Here is a 19,305-nt window from a genome sequence, read left to right as displayed (position 1 = left end):
TTATACCAGTGAAGGTCATAGCAGAATAAATTACAGGTGTTCAGGTGCAGTGCTTTTTTGGGGGAGCTTATGAGGCAGTATTTCTAACACATATCTCCTTTAGCCTTTCATATCTATCCTTAACTTGTCTGCAAGTATCCTGTGGATGGCTACCTACCTTTACAGATTCCACCTCAGGTAGATCTAATCAAAGCCAATCTGTTGATTAAATACTTGGATAATCTGCTCCCTATATTAGCTGAGGCAGAGAAGGTGAGTTCACTGCAACCATGTAGTTTATGTACCAAACATTTAAATGTAAATTCTTTTTAAAAAATAATTAGTTTTGATAATCTAATGTTATAAGGAGCTAAGTTTATATTATGATGTCATTACATGTATATTTTTTTGGGAATTTGTTTACCTACATGTGTTTCACTTTACTTTGTACAGATATTTGTAAATATTAAGCAGTCTGGGGTTTTATTCCCTATGCGTCATGAAACTGTTCACGGCTTTGTTTGGTCAGTTTGTTACCACTGGTATGTTCAGACTACATGTTCAGGAAACATTTTCATTTCAGTGTGATGAGGCTAGGCTACTGGCAGGTAAATACAATGGCGTCCCATTGCCTCAGGAGGAAACCAGAAGTAGACAGTCAACATGTCTTCTTGTGGCAGCTCACATATTTGAAAGATTTGCTCCTCTGCTCGTAAGTGCCAATTCTGTGCATTAAGGTAACCTTGTGTAAAAATATGAAAGTAAAGGTGTGCAAGTACAAGTAAAAACGTTTAAAAGTTGTGAAAATTCTATGGGTATGCTTGTGCACTGTGACCTTCAAAGGAATTTGATTTGAATGATTTGTAATGGAAAGTGTTTATAGTGAACTAAATGTGTATGAAATGTACTATTGAGCATGAAGGTTTGACTGGGTATTTTTATTATGTTCAGAAAAGTCCATACATTATGGAAGCGTCTTTGCTGAAATTCCTGTTGAAGCTGAATGAAGCTGAAAATGCTACGGATCAGTCTGGCCATTCCCAGGTTTTCAGGTTACTTGACCTGATGTGGACATTTATGCAGGTAAGTGTTATAAAAGTTGTCTGATACCCCAGTTGTGTCATGATTTTATTGCCATCATTCTTATGCTTATGATGGCAGCAGATGGGGGACTTTCCACCCAGCAGTAGAACTCATGGACAAGTTAGTTTCCAATCAAGGCTCTGAGGAATGATTACATGACTTGATGCATAGGCCTTGACTTTTGTTGAGCTGTAGATAATCCTGAAGGGGTTATAATTGCCTGTGTAATTGTTTGCATATTGCTGTCTGATGGAGTACATGATCAATGAACTGAGTAAAGCTTCTCCTTCACTGTTGATTGTTAGTTTAAACAAAGAACGTGTTCGTATAAAGTCTTGATCTTTATACTTAAAAGTACATCTCTTCTGTTTTGGTAACTGAAAAAAAAATGTATGCAGTGCTCTAGAAAGAGTCAGAGTTACGGTATGAGTGGGATAAATCTGGGTCCACTCTCACTCAGCATTTGTAATATTATGAGCGTGCACATGTGATTGTCAGTGCGATATAATACCCATGGGTTGCTGTGCTGGCTGCGTGCAGGTAATTCTACAGGGGCTTTATGCAAGAGGATCTATAGTGCTTTAATTTCCTATTTCCTCAAATCAAGAGAATGTTAACATGTTTCTTCATGTGTTTTAAATTTTGTGCTTTTCTCAGCAGAAATTTACAGCTTTGCATTAACACTAATTAGTTTACATCAGATAAAACTGTCTTTTTTTTTTTATAATTGAATGTGAGTTGATACCTCGATGGTGTAATTATTTTCTAATCACAGGATTCTGAACTCAAAGGCTGTTTGGAGAATTTGGCCATATCTCTCCTTTCAGCCTACAGATTTGCTCCGGTCACTACTGATTTCAAATTGCAGGTAAATTTGCGTCAATCTGAGAACATACTAAGACTATGTAGTGTGATGCTAAAATTTCCTGTACAGAATTGAACACTACAAAATGGTGTCAGGGTTTTTCCACTTATATTCTGTATTCAAGGGCTCCTATATAGCTATCTTCAGGCTGTTACTGTATATGAGTGAGTGATAATCTGGTATCCAGTATGGCTGTCAAACCAGTGATGTTTCGGTTTTGCTTCCTGTGACAAAGAGATTTGCATTGATTTGTCTGCTAGTTATCATATATGCCCAATTCATCGTCGCCAGGACTAATAATAAAATAGAACGCTATAATCAATCACTATATCTTTCTTTGTGCGGCTATTATCATTCACTATATCTCTGTGTGTGCAGCTGTTGTCATTCACTATATCTCTGTGTGTGCAGTTATAATCATTCCCTATATCTCTGTGTGTTCAGTTATAATCATTCGCTATATCTCTGTGTGTGCAGTTATAATCATTCACTATATCTCTGTGTGTGCAGTTATAATCATTCCCCATATCTCTGTGTGTTCAGTTATAATCATTCGCTATATCTCTGTGTGTGCAGTTATAATCATTCACTATATCTCTGTGTGTGCAGTTATAATCATTCACTATATCACTATCTTTCAACAAACGATGTTGCATTCCAAATCCGCTGGTATACCAACACTTCTAAATGAGCAGTTTGTTTATCGTGTATAATACCGGATGAGGTGCGGCTTTAAATACCTCCCATACCCACCTCATTCATGGTGTCTTCTGTCAAGAAGGTGAAGAATTTTTAAATATAATGAAAACATAAACAATAAATAAATGATTTCTTGTTATGTTTCAGAAAACATATCTTCTTCTTGCATTGACCTTGTTGAGGCATCAAACGACGAGAAGATATCTTCTAACCAATGTTCTATATCCTTTTTTAAGTACATTGTTGCTAAGATTTGCATAAGTTATAAATCTTAACTGGTGTGTTATAATGATGACACGTTTGTGCATTCAATGGCGTTCAGTCATCAGGAGTGTAAATTCACATTGATAGAGAATGTATTCACATTGATAGATATGGTTGACATGTTCTATGTATTAAACCTTAATATTGAGTAAATTCAACAAAATTCGCTTTCCTGTATTTCTGTATGTAAAACCTTTGGATGAAGCTGGGCTTATTGAGGCAATTCCAACTGTAGACTGGAATCATCAAAAAGTGGTATGTTCAAATTGGTACAAATGTGTTCGTTACCTCTCATGAAGATCAATGTTTTCATTCCACTGTCCTTTTGTAATTTGCACAATAATATTCAACATTTTTTGTGGAGAAATGGTGCAAGGTGAAGACTTTTTGTATCAACAGTTATGAAACAGTTAGCAGATTGAATTATTTCCAAGAATGTGTTAGGTTGTGTGTCTTTACACATGGATATTGGCTAATCTGTTTTGATAGCTGGGTGTGGAGACAACCACTGATTCTACTCGCCATGGGGATGATACAGGGAAGAACAGCGAATACCTTGATGCTTGTGACAGACTGCGCCAAAAAATAGAAGGTAATTTCAGCAAATTTGTTGGTCTGCATTTTTTGCTTGTATAAGCTAAAGCTTATATTCAGCGTTTAGCTCACCTGGAAAAAGTACCCTGGGAAGTGTTCCATCATAGAAGCTCTTTTTGCCCATAAACTACTGTAAATTATGAACCTGTGTATTAGAATCAATGTTCTCAAAAAGAAGTGCATGTATGTAAAGCACAATGACACAAGGAGGATATTTCATCATGTGCTGTGTGCATGTTCTCAGGACAGTCTCATTTAAGTGTTAAAATCCATGTTACGTTAAATGTTGAGGTATATTGAACATTGTTTTCAGAAATTGAAGATATTCAGGTGGAGATGTTGAAAACCCTGCTTATTCACAGTGATGTCAAGGAAGTAAGACAAGTACACTATAATTTTAACTAGCAACCTGCAGTTACATATAAGCTTTTGTGAAATGGCAATAGTTTACATTTTGCCCTGTGGGTAAAGTGCCTGCCCTAAAGTTGTAGTAGGCTATAAACATAGAATCGTACATTTTTATTGGAAACAACATTTAACTTCAAATATGAACTTCATTAGGGAAATAGTGTCTCATGTTGAATTTAAGCTAGGTAATGATGATTTTCTAACATTATCAACAAAATTATGGAATACTACATTTATCTGAGACTCAAAGGATTTTGGTCATATCATGGTGATAGTTTTGTGTACTGTTTTTGTTATCCTGTTGAATATTTTGTCCATGTAGGGTACCACAACAAGGATGATATTTCTGTCAAAGTTCAGATTGTATCTCAAAGAGAACACAGGTAGCAGTCATGTAAGTAAAGTGTTTTGAATGTTGACTTTCTGAACCATGAATTGACAGTAAAAAATGTGGAACGCAATGCCTTTTTTATAATAATCTTCAGCACATAATAAATAATTTCTTGTTCTCAAGACTCAAGTCTTGATTCTTCTGACAATGTCAGACGTCTGCAATTTTTACCTGTTTCAGCTACCTCCTGTGAATGCATGTCCACTCTCTGTTTCCCTGTGTTTTTTCCATCGACTTGTACGAGCAATAAGGTTTTACTGGGATGAATTTGTTCTAGAGGACCCAAAGGTTTTTGTCTACAGCAAAGGTATAGTGATCTATTTTATTCCTCATGTCTACAGGTATTTTACTGGAAGTATTCAGGAGCCTTTTAATCTGTTTTTTATTGACGACTTAAGCTTTTATGATATTTTATATAAAAGACAAATACTTGCTCTACCAGAATGAAGAGGAAGAGGAAACTGTCTCTCATTAAAACTGCTAGGATCCGGTGCAATCATAAACCACATAAATGATACATGCAAGTCAGTAATAACTAGTCCATAGAAGCCATATTAGACTGAAATTGTAATTGCTGTGTTTTTCTTCCATGTATTCAATTCATTCTAGCGTTAATTATTTTTCCATTGTGGGTTTCAGATGCTTTCCTACCTATGCAATACTTTTTCCAAGACTCCATTGACTACTTTGATTTCCAAAGATGTGGAGGGCTGATGTCACACCTAAATAAAACCTTGGGATGTAAGCATTTGTCTAATAAAATGTCCGCCTGGCATTGTATTTAAGGCTATCACTTAAAGAGCCACTACGAAAGTAAACACTAATAACTAGCAGAACTACACTGATGAATGGCTTAGAATATCGGAACATTGCTAAGTAACAGTTCAGAGAATACAGTCTAGCTTAAACACTTTGATATACATGCATGCTATAAAAATGTCAGTTCACTCGCTCTGTATTCTCAGTTGTACTTTGTGTTTGAAATAACTTTATTTCTGGGAGAAGAAAGCAGCAAGTCATTGTTTACTTTTATGACTACAACCAGAACATGTACTTTCAGTTTTAAAAGTGAAGTGTGAAGAAACATTAGTGGAATTGTTGTTATGTTGTGATAAACTTTAGGGACATTATTATTACAGTGGACTACAGTACTACTGCGTATACAGTAGGATCGAGTAATAAAAACAATTATTATGTAGCCATTAAGGCTTCTATTTGTCAAATGTGGCCTCTGAAGACCTATTAGTTTAGTATTTTCGATTCACAGAAGAAATGTATTGCTGTGAGTTTTACAGTGTTTTTACTTGTTATCTTTTATTTTCAGCGAAGGTAAATCTATCCCAGGGTTTGACAGTACTAGACTCAGGACAAGTGGTGCAGTGTAAGAGTGGTAAACCTACAGCGTCATTACCTGCATCTTCAGCTACTAATAAACACACAGGTGAGAACTTTATTGCTGTAAGGATAGATGTGTCAGCTAATTCTGTTTGATATGCTGGTAAATATTTTGTTATTGTTTGTCACAAGAGCTGAACTTTATTGTGTAGTAAATCTCCCTTGAACATTGCGAGTCAGATATTTACCAGCCGTATATGTGACAAGAAATATAAGACTATTAATCACCTTAAGATGTAGCAGACTTTTCTATTAGATGTGTTTGTCGAAAACCAGGAATAATCAAATGCTGCTGTTTAATAGTCGTCTCTAGAGAAACTTAAATGAATCTCTGTAGACCAGCAAACTACTAGAAACCATAAGTTAGAGAACTGAATGATTCTCTGAATGTTATTATGATCTTGTCCATTTGTCTAACCCAAGTTGTATGATTACACTGATCCATTATTCAACATCTTCTGATCGCTGGAGACACCGTCATATGTGAGTTATATCTTTTGGGTATTCAGACTATTAACAAGCGATGTCCGTACAGAATTTCAGCTGAAAACTCGAATGGTGAATTTATTCTAATATGAAACACAACTCTAATGTACAACGTATACACATTACTATGGATCCTAGGTTTAGATGATACGTTTAAAGCTCTCAACAGTTTTAGTTAATGAGTTATAAGCAGAAGTTCAGCTCTGTAAATCCTGTCGTGTTTTAGTTTGTAGCCTCAAGTTACGTATGTAGTGTTTCTGCATTGAATTCACAATGAAGTTACTGTGCAGAAAATGCCTGGCTCCCTAATCATTCTTCAGAAACTGAATGATCCCTAAAACTAGCTTGCCAAACTCTAAACTGAGTGATCACTCAATCCAAATGATTTGAGAGTCCTCAAACAATCCAGTTGTGAATTCATAGTGGAAGCATTGTCTAAACACTGGATGGTCCCCAGGACTAGTTTCAGGAAACACCAAACTGAATGGTCTTCACTATGATCACAAGGGAAACTGGAAAAAGCCGGTCACAAGGGAAACTGGATGCACCCAAAAATGTTCCCTTAAAACTGAATGCTCCCCAGGACTAGTTTACCAAACTGAATGGTCATCCATTTCCATTGAGCGAGGGATTCTCAGTTCAGAGACTGCTAGATTTGCTAGGCCTTATGGAACTTTACCTCCGTTGGGTGTCGGAGTTTGGGATCTACTTGTGCTTTACAGAGAGAGATCTGATTGGCTGACACTAAGATAATTTCCATCTGATTGGTCTATCAGTGGAGACACGCATTTGTATGTTGTCTGGTAAGACAGGCACGCTCCTCTGATGGTAATGGCTAAGTCCCAGTGAGATTTTTAACTCTGCAACTGTTTTTTGCTGAGAAAATAAATGTCCTATATTCAGTATCCTTCAGAATATTTCCCATACAACTGCTCCCTGATGTTCAAAGTTTGTTTTAAGACAGATGCTTGATGTTGTTTGGAATTTCCCTCCAAAAATGTGGAGTAAAAAAGCTTGAATTTTATGGCAGCTGTCAGTTTCATCAGCATGGCCCTGATTTGATTTACATCCACTGACAGATGATGATCTACAGTGTCCGCTGATGGTTCAAATAGCCTAAGGTGTCCAGATATCGTTTCTCTGTTTCTCGATGTTTTTCATCAGAATGTTATTAATTTAAGCATGTTCAGGGATCCTAATGTTTAACGAGCAGGTTATTTAATAATCTTAAGCCTCCTACTTTAACTTTAAATGTAACAGTCAATAATATCTTTTGAAATAAACTAATTTGGAAATATTCATCTCATCTTGTAAGTACAAGAATGACCACCTAACACAGGTTTACTGATAGTGAATGACCTTAAATATTGAACAAATTCAAACTAACTGGGAGATGATAACCATCAATCCTCACACTACAATGTCATGAAATAATACCACAATCACCAAAAATAATCTCAGCTTACAAGAAGTTGCAGAATCAAAAATTGATGACTGTCTTCATGACAGTCACTCCTATATCAACATATGACAATATATGTAATGCTGATATATGATAAAAAATGATGACTTTGTGTAACTTTGTTACAAAGGATATGTCTGGTCTTGTCAAGGCCTGTTTCAAGCAAGAGAAGCATATTGGCAGCATGAGTCTGTCCATATTTGTTTCCTTGTCCATTGGTTTAAAATGGTAGGGGGACAACATATCCGGTATTACTTTGTACATTGTGCATTGTCTTTAGGAATCCATTATTTTTTCTTTTATCATGTCAGGTTTTCCTCTTTGCCTAAATGATGTACTCTGGCCTTAAGTGGGAAGGTCTGCCCCTTGCAGATGGTTGTGGGTTTCCCCCGAGTTATATATTTACAATAAATAAATGATGTACCTCTCCTCTTGTAAAGGATGTTTTCCACCTGTTCTTTGCATGTTACTGTTGTATTTGCAGGAGCTGAGGGTGGCAGTCTGGCTACCAGTTACCCTGACTTGGAGATGCCCTCGGGAAACTCTCTCATGGAACTACTGGATGGACTGATTATTCTGTATCATATAGCTGCCCATAAACAGCTGAGTAAGGTAAAAAACAAGGCTTCAATAGTAGGTGGATTTACTAAACACCCATAGATTACCAAGCTGATGTCTATAATAGCAATGTAATGCCTTATAACTATATGTGAAATATGTAAAAACCAGGGCTTGTTGTATAATTTCGTGCACATCTTTGTTGTGTACCTCTAAAGCCTTCTTGAGTGTGATATTAAACAAGAATCAAATAAATAAATAAATCTCTCTCTAAAGCTAACAGGAAACTAATATTTAGCTGAAATTTTAAGCTGTCTTGATTGGTTTATTTCTTTTATTAAAGTAAATACTTATTTCTAATACATCTGTAGCTAGTACGGTGTCTTCAAAATTTCTGGTCAGTAATATACCCAGTGTTTGTGATGAGGGAACCTTACTGTTATGAGACTCAGTCATGGGGTTTTGGTTACAGCTGCCTTGTACTTCGTGTGGGAGATTTTTAAACCTGCCTTTTTTATGTGTTGCCTAGTATTCCTTTCGGATAGGGACTAGTTTGAGGTTTATCATACTTATTTATTTATTTGATTAGTGTTTTACGCCGTACTCAAGAATATTTCACTCATACGACGGCGACCAGCATGATGGTGGGAGGAAACCGGGCAAAGCCCGGGGGAAACCCACGACCATCCACAGGCTGCTGGCAGACCTTCCCATGTTTATCATACTTAATTATGCTTTTGTTTTTAGACTTGCACATTTCGAGACAGTTTGAAAGAGTATGTTACTTCTTTGGAAGAAACAACAAAGAAGCTGAAACTTTGTCCTGCAGATGAGAAGGTAACCACTTTATGACAATTTTGCGTATACATCATATTAACCTAGTATTCACGCCCTACTGTGGCTTTATGTCAATAGACATGTCAAGTACCTGGTAAGGTGTGATTGTTTCCTCCATTCATAAATCTGATTGCGATCGTGTGATCTAAATATAAAATTATCTAATAAAAAAAAATATTGAATAAATACAACTACCGTATGAATAATAGCAATCGATCTTGTATATGTTTGTGTGTAAACTTTGTAATATGTATTAAGTCTAACAGGCCAGGTTTTCATTCTGTGAATAAATTCTAAAACTCAGTGTAGGTTTGTTAAGTCAGTAAAATGTCTTTTTGTTTTGTTTTGTTTTGTTTTGTTTTTTTATCAGTTTTCCGAGATCCGCTCAGAGCTTGAAAGAGCAAGATCTGTGTTTACTGAGAGGCTTTCAGAGCTGACACGGCAAATGAGCTGGTTCATAGCTGTCACTTACTCTAAGGTAAGTTTGCTGTATCACCAGTGTTTGGGTGGGCAAAAAATTTAAATTGAATTTGCTATGCACCTACCTACATCATATTTAATATGATTACTTTGTTACCAGCTGAGCTTGACTATTTGGATATTTGATTGATAAAACTGTTGTATTTTTCTGTATTGGCCATAATTGTAAATGGTACTTTGAAAGAAATTAGATAATTTTCCTGTAGATACTGTGATCATTTTTTTTTGTAACCACCAAACCAACAATTTTGTCTTTGAAGAATAAGCAGACTGACATCCGCTGGGTGTTCCAAGTGGTACTGCAGACAATTGAGAAGGCTACAACATATGTGGACTTGTTCCAGTTCATGCCAGAATTCTACATAGATGTGTGCATTAACACATACAATGCCCTGAGGCATTATTTCCATCCGACAGTTGCCTTTGAAAAACTGGAAGGTAAACTATGGATTGCTGTAATTATGTTGTTTCTAAAATCGTATGCATGTGTCCAATTTTTATGATCATGATTCATTCCTTGACTCGTGACTGATCACCTGAGCAATAATAACTAGAAGCCTTTAACTCTTGGCAGATATATTGAAAACATGCAAGTAAAAAGGAATTCTTCTCTAGGGTTTGAGATACATGTACATGTGTATATCTAGTCAGTATTCATCATGTATAAGAAGAGATTGCAGGTTGTTTGTATTTGTTCATGTTCAGGACATCTGGATTTATTGAGGCGATACGGGATGTTCTTAGTAAATCATTTTGCTGACGCTCGGATTGTTAATGCTGGTAAGTTGTAGATTGTCCAAATTGCTCTTTTTATGCTAATTATTTGTGTAAAATGTATACTGTAACCATTTGTGAGGGTTGGCACCATATATTATTTATCTATGTATACATGTTCATTTGCGTATCTACATGTACATAGCTGTGAGTTAAGGCAGGGTTGCTCGACTTTTGATTACTAGAACACACCTGTTGGTTCGATCCCAACCTGGGACCACTTTTTAGGCACTTAGGTGGCAATAAGCTGTTGATGTTGCTTGTATGGCAGTTGATCTGCTCTTATATATATGTTGAAGCTAACCAGTCAACCAGCATCATGTCCATCTGTGCATGTGGGAAAGCTTGTCAGTTACTTGCCAAGCACTGGTGGATTTTTCCACGCACTCTGGTTTCCTCCACAGAGGATACCTACAACTGAGGTACATGTATAAGTTAAAAATTATTGAGTATGGAATTAAACCCTAAACAGTTAAATAAATTAATACATAGTAATAAAACATGTACATGCATAACAGCTAAAACTGAGGGGCCTCTCTGGCTCATTTGGTTAGTGCACTAGCGCAATGCACTGACCCAGGAGCCTCTCACCAATGCAGTCGCTGTGAGTTCAAGTTCAGCTCATGTTGGCTTCCTCTCTGGTTGTACGTGGGAAGGCCTGTCAGCAACCTGCGGATGGTTGTGGTTTTTCTCCTGGCTCTGCTAGGTTTTCTCCCACCATAATGCTGGTCGCCGTCATATAGGTGAAATATTCTTGACTAGGGTGTAAAACACCAATCAAATCAAATCAGCTAAAACTATCATCATATATGATGTACCAATATGAGGTGAACATTAGCCTGCCTTTTAGCTTATTCACAAGAAAATATATTGGCTAGCTAATTACCAACCTGATGAGATGTATACATACAGTATGTCATCTTCACTGTATAGCAGCGTTGCAAGCACAGTAAACTGAGGTACCTATTTCAGATGTTCGGGACAATATTGTGCAGGCCTTGGCTTGTTTCACATGCTACCCTCAGTCACTGCAGACTCTGGAGAACTTGCCCTATGAAAAGTAAGTGGTGTTTTTGTGTATAACAATTCCTCAGATATATATGTAGGTAGAATTATTTTTTTGAGAAAATACACACATGAAATCAGTTTTTTTTATAAAGGAATTTTTTTTTGCTCCCTCCCTCTCTCAGGAGGCGCAGTTTGATCACATGTTTGGTGGCTCCATACGAGAACAGATCATGGGCACAAACAAACTGGATTCTGGTTCGAATTTGGAAGGTAAGAAATGATTGATGGTAAATTTGTTGCTTCTTTACGTAAATGTACCCCATGTGTATAGTGGGAAGGAATGCTGACAGTTAAATGGTGAAATCATCATTTAGAAACCACAGTGTTATTGTATTTCTGATCAGGTGTTTAAGTTACTGTAGATGTACATTTAGTGGCAACATCATTTTGCAGATGTTTTCTTAGACCTTAAATATCCTTGTTTTAGACTTAAATTTGAACACCACTAGCAGGCCAGATTGACCCTTGATTCTTGTTTGCCTGTCATAGTAGTTTATGAGATGGTGCAGGCAGTGGAACAACTTTTATCATCATGGCACCTAGAATTTTATGATAATCTGCTCTTTTATGACAGTTTCTCAATGAAATAGGTATGGGTTGAAGGGGGGTAAAATGATGTACAGGGAAAGGTCCATTATTACTTTAGTGGCATCTTAGCTTCTTAGATGAAATAACCATGAGTATGTCCCAGAGCCATCGATACGGTTACTATATGAACAGTTTACAGAGTCGTAAAACTTTCTCAAGTTGCAGGTGTTAATCTCACCTGAATCATGTGAAACACTGACATCTGTTTTTTCCAGGGTAATGGGTTTGGATTTCGATACACTCACCTGCCCCACCTGGTGCCCTCAAAACAACAACCTACTGAATTTGGAAGTGCTAGTTTACAGAGTAAGCCAATGAATTAATTATATGGTTTATTGTATGAGTATTATAATTACATGATGTTGATCACCATCACCATGAAATGTCAAAAAGTGCTGCCTTATACATTTTCACATATGATAAATCCAAGTTACATCCACGAGCAAAGCAGTCATGGAGAGCATATTATTATGAAAGGTAGTTTGATAGGCATTCTTTGTAAATTGTGCTGATGTACATAGGTGTACATATATGCTCAACAACTAGTGATGGGATGTTTCTAATGTTGTTAAAAGTTTAATGTGCTTACCCACTGAGAGAGCTAATGTTTTTTACTTAGAAGCTATACCCAAGAAGCAGACCTCTGTCGACATAGAGTAAAAATATAATGACTTCAATCAAATAAAGTAGCAATATTTGCTTTTCAGAGCCATGTCCTTCACGAATATTCCAGGAGCTCCTAGCCTCAGTTCTCATTCAGAACCCAGAAACAGCAACCAAGTTCCTTGATACAGTGCTAAATCAGCTCAACTGGTCATTCTCAGAGTTCATCGGAATGATGCAAGAGGTACAGAGATTTTTAACTACTAAATATATAACATAACATAACTCTTCACGGTGCTGAGCAGGAATGGTATTTAGGGGCAGGTATGATTATTTGGAAGGCAAATGTGCATGAGGTGCCCACGTTATTTCGTTTTCACCTGGCTGTCCGCTCATCTCCCTTTACCAATAATCCAGGAATAGCCTAACTTTTGCTGTTCAGGGAAAATAATTAAAGTTGATGTGTGGTTAGTTTGTACCTTTCAAGTCTGTTACAGATTCAACAAGTTGTGTCTCGACCAGAAATTCGAATTCTTGATACAAGACAAATCAAGATCTGTGCAACATGTTTTGAGATTTCTGTCAGTTTGATGCGGGTTGTTGAGATGGTAGCTAATGTTGCCCCTCAGCTATTTACTGACTGGAAATTCTCATCAGCAGAGCTATTGCTAGGAAGACTCCTTCAGGTATTTAACATTTATTTATGAATAATTAGCATTACAGGTATATAACAATTTTTTTAAAGGTGGAGAAAATTTGTGTTATAACCTATTTTCGTCACCTTTTCTTGCAGATTTTTGTAAGGTACAGTGTACTGTTAAACATCTGCCTTGGTGCATAGTATAGTATACTTAGACATGTAATGCCTTTGTTCACAGTTTTTCTGTGCCAGCAGCAACACGTGTACATTGACCTTAAATATGAAACCATTGTTCTGTTTCATTAAATACAGAATGGCTGCAAATAAGATTTCTGAATGAACAAAAAAACTCGTAACTTCAGTGTAAATAAACCCTAGTAGGACCTAACATAAATTAAGTTATACTGAAGAGTCCAGTTTGAGCAATTTCAGTCATGTGCATACATGTACACCCTCTTTACTCTAAAATATTGCTTGTTTTTTTGTTAGCTCCTTTGTCAAGTGTTGAATCGAGTCACGAGCCGTGGAGGAATGTTTGAAAATGTCGTCTCCCTGTTACTTCCAGGTAAGTTGATATGAAAGTAAACCAGAACATTAAGCTGGATCTGAGAGTAACAAGTTTGATCGTGACAAGCGAGGTCGTGTACTTGGAGTTAGTTTATGGATGCAAGATGATATATATATATATATATATTTTAATACCCGTCATATGTTAATAGTTTGCTGACAGCCGATGCAAAGTCAGCTTGTGATATATGGTGGACTTATATATCTCTACACCAGTAAAAAGGCTGATGAAAACAAGTGTTCTTAATATTTCAAATACATATCTCCAAGTCTTCTAAGCCTAGTCTGTGAAGATTGTTTACGCTTGCGTACTTGTCACATATGCAGATTAGGTGTACTATATGTATGTTTGTGGATTATGGGCTATTAAAATGGATTTGAATTATTATTAACAACATGTGGATACTTAAATTAATTGATTTGCTTATTGATTTTAAGTGGGCAAAATTGATATTTCCAAAAAATATGTTTAACAATTATGAATGTTGTATGTTAAGGCTTGGAAAGTGTGACACATCTCCCTATTGTGGCAGCAGCTGTGGGAATCCTAATTCAGCTCGTTCTCAAATCTTCTGGAAAAGGGTAAGCAAGCCGTGTTGTGCTTTTTGTCAGTACATTTAACATATTTAATTGTAACAGTCTTTGATCATTGACAGTATAAGCAAGAAAGGTAGAAAACATGAGCAAATCACAGCGCTCATAAATTAAAGATAACAGTATGTGAATTAGAGTTCCAGTTATGATGTTCTTGAAATAATTATGTGTTGAGTTTCAGCTGTGATGTGAGGGATGTCTTTGACATCACACAAGTGGTTTACCTGATTTCATACTTTTGATGTTCTTTTGCCATCACCTGCTGTACACAGGGGGAACACCAGTGTGTATGGAAGCGCCACTTAGTAGTCCATTCAGTTGAAGTTTTCAGAGGTGCATTGTCATTCAATTAGGGAGACCTGGGAACAAAGTTGGGTGGTATGTGGGAAGGTCTGGCAGCAAAGTGTTGATGGTCATGGGTTTCCCCCAGGCTCTGCCCAGTTGTCTCCCACCATAATGCTGGCCTCTGTGTTATAAGTGATATATTCTTGAGTACGGTGTGAAACACCAGTCAAATCAATAAACAAACAAACCTGCATGGACCTAATTACTCCTCGTCATCATGTGGCTGAAAAATTGTATGACATATACCCCAAGCATACATTCATACATAACAGTGTATTGTTTGAGGTAGTACTGATTTCTAAATAGAGTTCTTTCTCTATGCAGGCAAGAGCGGGTGACCCATTGTTTGTGCACAGAAGCTGGATTCCAACTTTCATCATTGGAGTTTTTACTTGGTGGCACAGGACAAGAAACAACTAACACCGACAAGAAGGTCTTTACTTTCAGATCGTGTAGGTGGTTATTAGGTGCACAATTTTTGTAGTGTATTGTTATTTTTCACACATCTTTGACAGATATCAGGAATCTACAGCTTACACAGTTTTCCATGACCTTCTATCACATCACACTTTTCTGGTAATTGTCAGGGTGGGGGTCTGTCTTGTATTCCCTCCATTGCTTAATCAACAAGCTTGAATTAATCAGACTAATCTTGAGTACAGTTTACATAAAAAACACAGTGTTCACGAAAACGGCTTAATTGTGTATATGGCTGTCTTGGTTTATATGAGAGAAATCTTTAATACTACATGCCAAGAAAATCTCACTTTACTGTGGTCTGTTTTCTCTTCTAATAAAACTGACCGTAAGTTATAAAAGTGAGAGGAAATAATTGAATCAATATGGTTTCAGACAAAGAAGTGGACACATCGGAGGTGGAGATGGTAGAGTCATTGATCACTCACATTCGAAAATACCAGAACACAGCCAGTGAGCAGGCACAGGTAAGTCAGCAAGGGTCCACTGGGCCTTCTTTCTACAAGATATTTTAACCTTGTTTTGCTGTGACCAAAAACTAAAACTTTGCCCAACTCTGCTGCAGTTTGAGAAAAAAATAAACAGAGTGCACCATTTTGACCTCTATAGCTTAATCAAAAAGCTTGAGTTAAAACTAATGTTGAGTACAGTTTACATAAATTAACATAATGTTCACTGACTTAAAATTATTTAATTTATTCATTGTTTTACACAGTTTTTATGTGTATGTTGGTAAATATTTGGAGAATTGAACAAATATGCACAAGTACATATCGCAATTCTGTCAACTGTCTCTGCCATTGGTTATGCTTGGTTTCCTTCCACCAAAATGCAGGCTGCCATCAGATAAGTAAAACGTTATGGTATGAGTGTGGTGTAGAACACCAAGTAAATAAATAAATAGTAAACTGCTTCAGCTAAATCAACAGGGAAGTTAATTTCTTTCTCTCCAGAAAGAATTGTTTGCATGTATTTATTATTGAAATTAATATTTTAAAAAATACCAGTTTTGGATTTAGAATTGAAATAATCTGCACCCATTGAGTTATTATTTAAATATCTGCAATATTGAAATGTAATTTTTTCATTTAGCCGGTGAGAGAGGAAGATTTATGTACTATTTGCTATGCAAATCCACAAACTGCTGTCTTTCAACCGTGTGGACACAGGTCATGCAGGTATGTGATGCACATCTTGGCCTAGGTGGTTTATCCAGTAAAAATATCCATAAGTGAAAAATCCATAAGTGGGTATGGCTGTGTACAACAATTAATTAAATAAATAAAATCAGTGTTGGGAACTGGTAAAAGGTCATGAAAAGAAAGAAAAGGTAACATGCAAATTGGTTGTTAAACATTGTTTGTTAAAAACTTTTTATGCAACAATCTGACTTGTATAATTCAAAACACAAATACACTGAACAAAGGAGAAAAGCTATTTTTATCAACTTCAGTCAGAGTTTTCTGCTGTAGTCATGCTGTCCAGTTGTCCATTTTCATCAATTTCTGAAAATCTTGTGTTAATATATAAAAATTTCTAACATTGTGCTTCTTTGTGCAAGTGGAAAGCATCTCAAAGATGAGCAGTGTGGGACAATATATTACTGACATATGCACCTTCATTCCTAATTTCCACCATGGTTTCTTTAATGGCTTTGAAAGGAATGGGCAAAATTCTATGAAACTTCCTAATACTGCACATTGAAGGAAATTTTGTAAAGACACCTTAGGAGTTGGATAACATTTGATATCACCCTAGCATTGGCAAAACAAAATGGCAATAAAGCATACGGAAAAGACCCATATTTGCCACTCTGTCAGTAACCAGTAAGCCCTGGTTGTACAGTGAACATCACATAAGCTGAAGGCAGACATACTCAGAAGATCTGGAAAGCTGAAAATTATACAGATCCAACAAATATACACTAAAGCTGACAGCTATTAAAAATACCAAACATTTTCCCATAGTTCAACATTAGAGGGAGAATTTTTTTAACCCACGCCATCTCTTACTAAGGAGATAATGTATTCTCAACCTACCAGGCCTTCTTACAGAATTTCTCTAGACAATATCACATTTTGATTCTGACTACTCACAGGTCTGAGTTCATATGTTTCTGTTTAACTGTTCTCAACGTTATACATCCAAATGCACTAAACTAAATTTAACAAAGCTTCTTTCATGCACATATATATGGACACAGTGACAGGTGCCCTGTAGGCTAAACCCGATTTCATTGTGGTCAGCCGATTGACTGAAAACTACACATGAGAGTCGAGTAACTCGAATGATATATAATGCATGTGCTAGGGGATTGGGATAGGCTTTTCTTATGGTAAGCCCAATAGCAGCTTCATGTTGGCTTTTGCCATGCTGCCATTGTCAGTAATTACACCTGTATGGCGTATGTTGTGAACATAAAATACTGTTTTTCTATGTCGTGTACATGGCACTAGCCTGGCAGCGTCATAAAAGTGTGCTTGTTTCTTCGAGTATAAATCAGCTTTTTTAATCCAGATGGGTTCCCCAGCATAAAACACAACAAAGGCTGTTGAAAGGAAACAATTCTGAATTCTTTTCATGTATTTTCAGGAAGTGCATCCGGCAGCATTTGATGAGCAAAAAAGAATGTTTCTTCTGCAAGCTGATCATTACCGGAGTATTGGATGTTCATGGACTACCTATACAATAACAGTCATAGAAGGTTAATCTGAAATTTAAAACAGAAAGGTTAGCATATATGTTCTATGTAATGTGCTTAAATTTTTAACTTCATTTAACTTAAAAAAAAATATTATTAAATGGTGGTGTTGTTTTACAGCAGGCTATGCAATTCTAAGATGTAGACATTCTATGTTGTTATTCTATCTTAAATGGTCTTTCTACCACCGGATATATCTTCTCGTCAGTGCATTTATATCACATTTTCAGTTTTATATTGTAGTTCAAAAAATGTATGAACATTTATAGAGAAATATCACTACCTGTTCATAGCTTAGCCAAACAACATATCTGCCTTTACACTTATGTAAATATTCACATATGTACATAAAGTGAGTGTTAAGAGTGGTAATGCCTTAGGTGTACTTAAAAACACTTTTTCATTGCAATGCTTTGTATATTTATTGTTTTCTTTTGGTATCAAATCATCTGAGAGATATGTATAGTAGTTATATAAATTTTGGCTCTGTGTGCATGTTGGTGGGTGTTTTCTTTATTTTAAATTCCTCCTATATTTCATCAGCATCATCTGATTTTACAAGTTCCTATTTAGATTAAATACTAATGGCAGTGCTTGATCTCTGTTCTATACAAGTGGAATGTTTTTTCTTTTCAAGATTTCGTGATAGAATGCATTTAATTTGTTCTTTTATGGATACAGAGAAGATTTTCATTATATACATGTTGTCACGGTAACAATTTTTCATGTGAATGTGGCTTATTTTTAAAATTTTAGAGCTTTGCAATTTAAAACGTCTACATATAGCATGTTATGATGCTGTGTAATATTGCACAAGTCTAAAAGTCTTCAGAAGTTTTTGGGATACAGTACAATGCCATGATTTAAAAAAAAAAAAAATTCAGAACATTTTCATTATCAGCTCATTGCTGGCTGAGAGGGTTAAAGCATTGACTGAGAGGGTTAGAGCATTGACTGAGAGGGTGCTGGCTGATTCGATGACGGGTTTGAGTCAGGAAGTTTGCCCTTTACCTGGCTGAGAGAGGGAGATTACTCTGGGTGCTCTGCTTTCCTCCACCTGTGAACTGGACAGCTGTCATGTATATGTATATAATGTTAGTAAAAAATGCTGGGGTATTAAACATCAATCAAATAAAAAATGAACAAAAAACCATCACATTTGTCAGAGCTATTTTTTGTCATTCAACTGAGAACAAAAGTAGTGTTTGAATAGCCCGGTAGAGTGCTGTATCAGGATTTTGTGTTGTGCAGCAAGATCACGAGCAAGAAACCTGTGTTCAATAGTCTTGGACTTGCTTCACAATGTCATTTTGGGCTAAAAAGTCAAATTTTATTGATTTGATGCATATACTTAAAAAAATTTATTTGTATTAAAGGCATAAGTTTGAAATTGCTCTTTGAAATGGACCCCTGGTCCTGGTTGTGTCCCTGATTTCAGCTGAAGGAA

The 19,305-nt window shown here is 36.3% G+C and overlaps 1 protein-coding gene across 1 annotated transcript in view; it reads left to right on the top strand.

Moving 5' to 3' along the window:
• The window catches only part of LOC135470035 (E3 ubiquitin-protein ligase RNF123-like), a 33,429-nt gene extending 14,425 nt beyond the window's left edge, over positions 1-19,004 (top strand). Inside the window, 28 exon segments of the mRNA XM_064748736.1 lie at positions 135-252; positions 563-691; positions 931-1,062; positions 1,838-1,930; positions 2,774-2,849; positions 3,045-3,145; positions 3,380-3,482; positions 3,798-3,859; positions 4,215-4,286; positions 4,464-4,590; positions 4,923-5,024; positions 5,608-5,724; positions 8,111-8,238; positions 8,932-9,021; positions 9,392-9,499; positions 9,762-9,939; positions 10,207-10,281; positions 11,248-11,335; positions 11,466-11,553; positions 12,147-12,237; positions 12,639-12,778; positions 13,032-13,220; positions 13,664-13,739; positions 14,239-14,323; positions 15,005-15,132; positions 15,533-15,624; positions 16,250-16,335; positions 17,750-19,004. Coding sequence (XP_064604806.1) covers positions 135-252; positions 563-691; positions 931-1,062; positions 1,838-1,930; positions 2,774-2,849; positions 3,045-3,145; positions 3,380-3,482; positions 3,798-3,859; positions 4,215-4,286; positions 4,464-4,590; positions 4,923-5,024; positions 5,608-5,724; positions 8,111-8,238; positions 8,932-9,021; positions 9,392-9,499; positions 9,762-9,939; positions 10,207-10,281; positions 11,248-11,335; positions 11,466-11,553; positions 12,147-12,237; positions 12,639-12,778; positions 13,032-13,220; positions 13,664-13,739; positions 14,239-14,323; positions 15,005-15,132; positions 15,533-15,624; positions 16,250-16,335; positions 17,750-17,849 — 2,974 coding nt within the window. The 3' untranslated portion in view covers positions 17,850-19,004.
• The last annotated feature ends 301 nt before the right edge of the window (positions 19,005-19,305 follow it).

The sequence above is a fragment of the Liolophura sinensis genome, chromosome 7, assembly GCF_032854445.1.
Source record: "Liolophura sinensis isolate JHLJ2023 chromosome 7, CUHK_Ljap_v2, whole genome shotgun sequence".
NCBI classification, from domain to species: Eukaryota; Metazoa; Mollusca; class Polyplacophora; order Chitonida; family Chitonidae; genus Liolophura; species Liolophura sinensis.
Note: the sequence above shows the minus strand (reverse complement) of the source record. Positions and strands in the feature narration are given on the sequence as shown.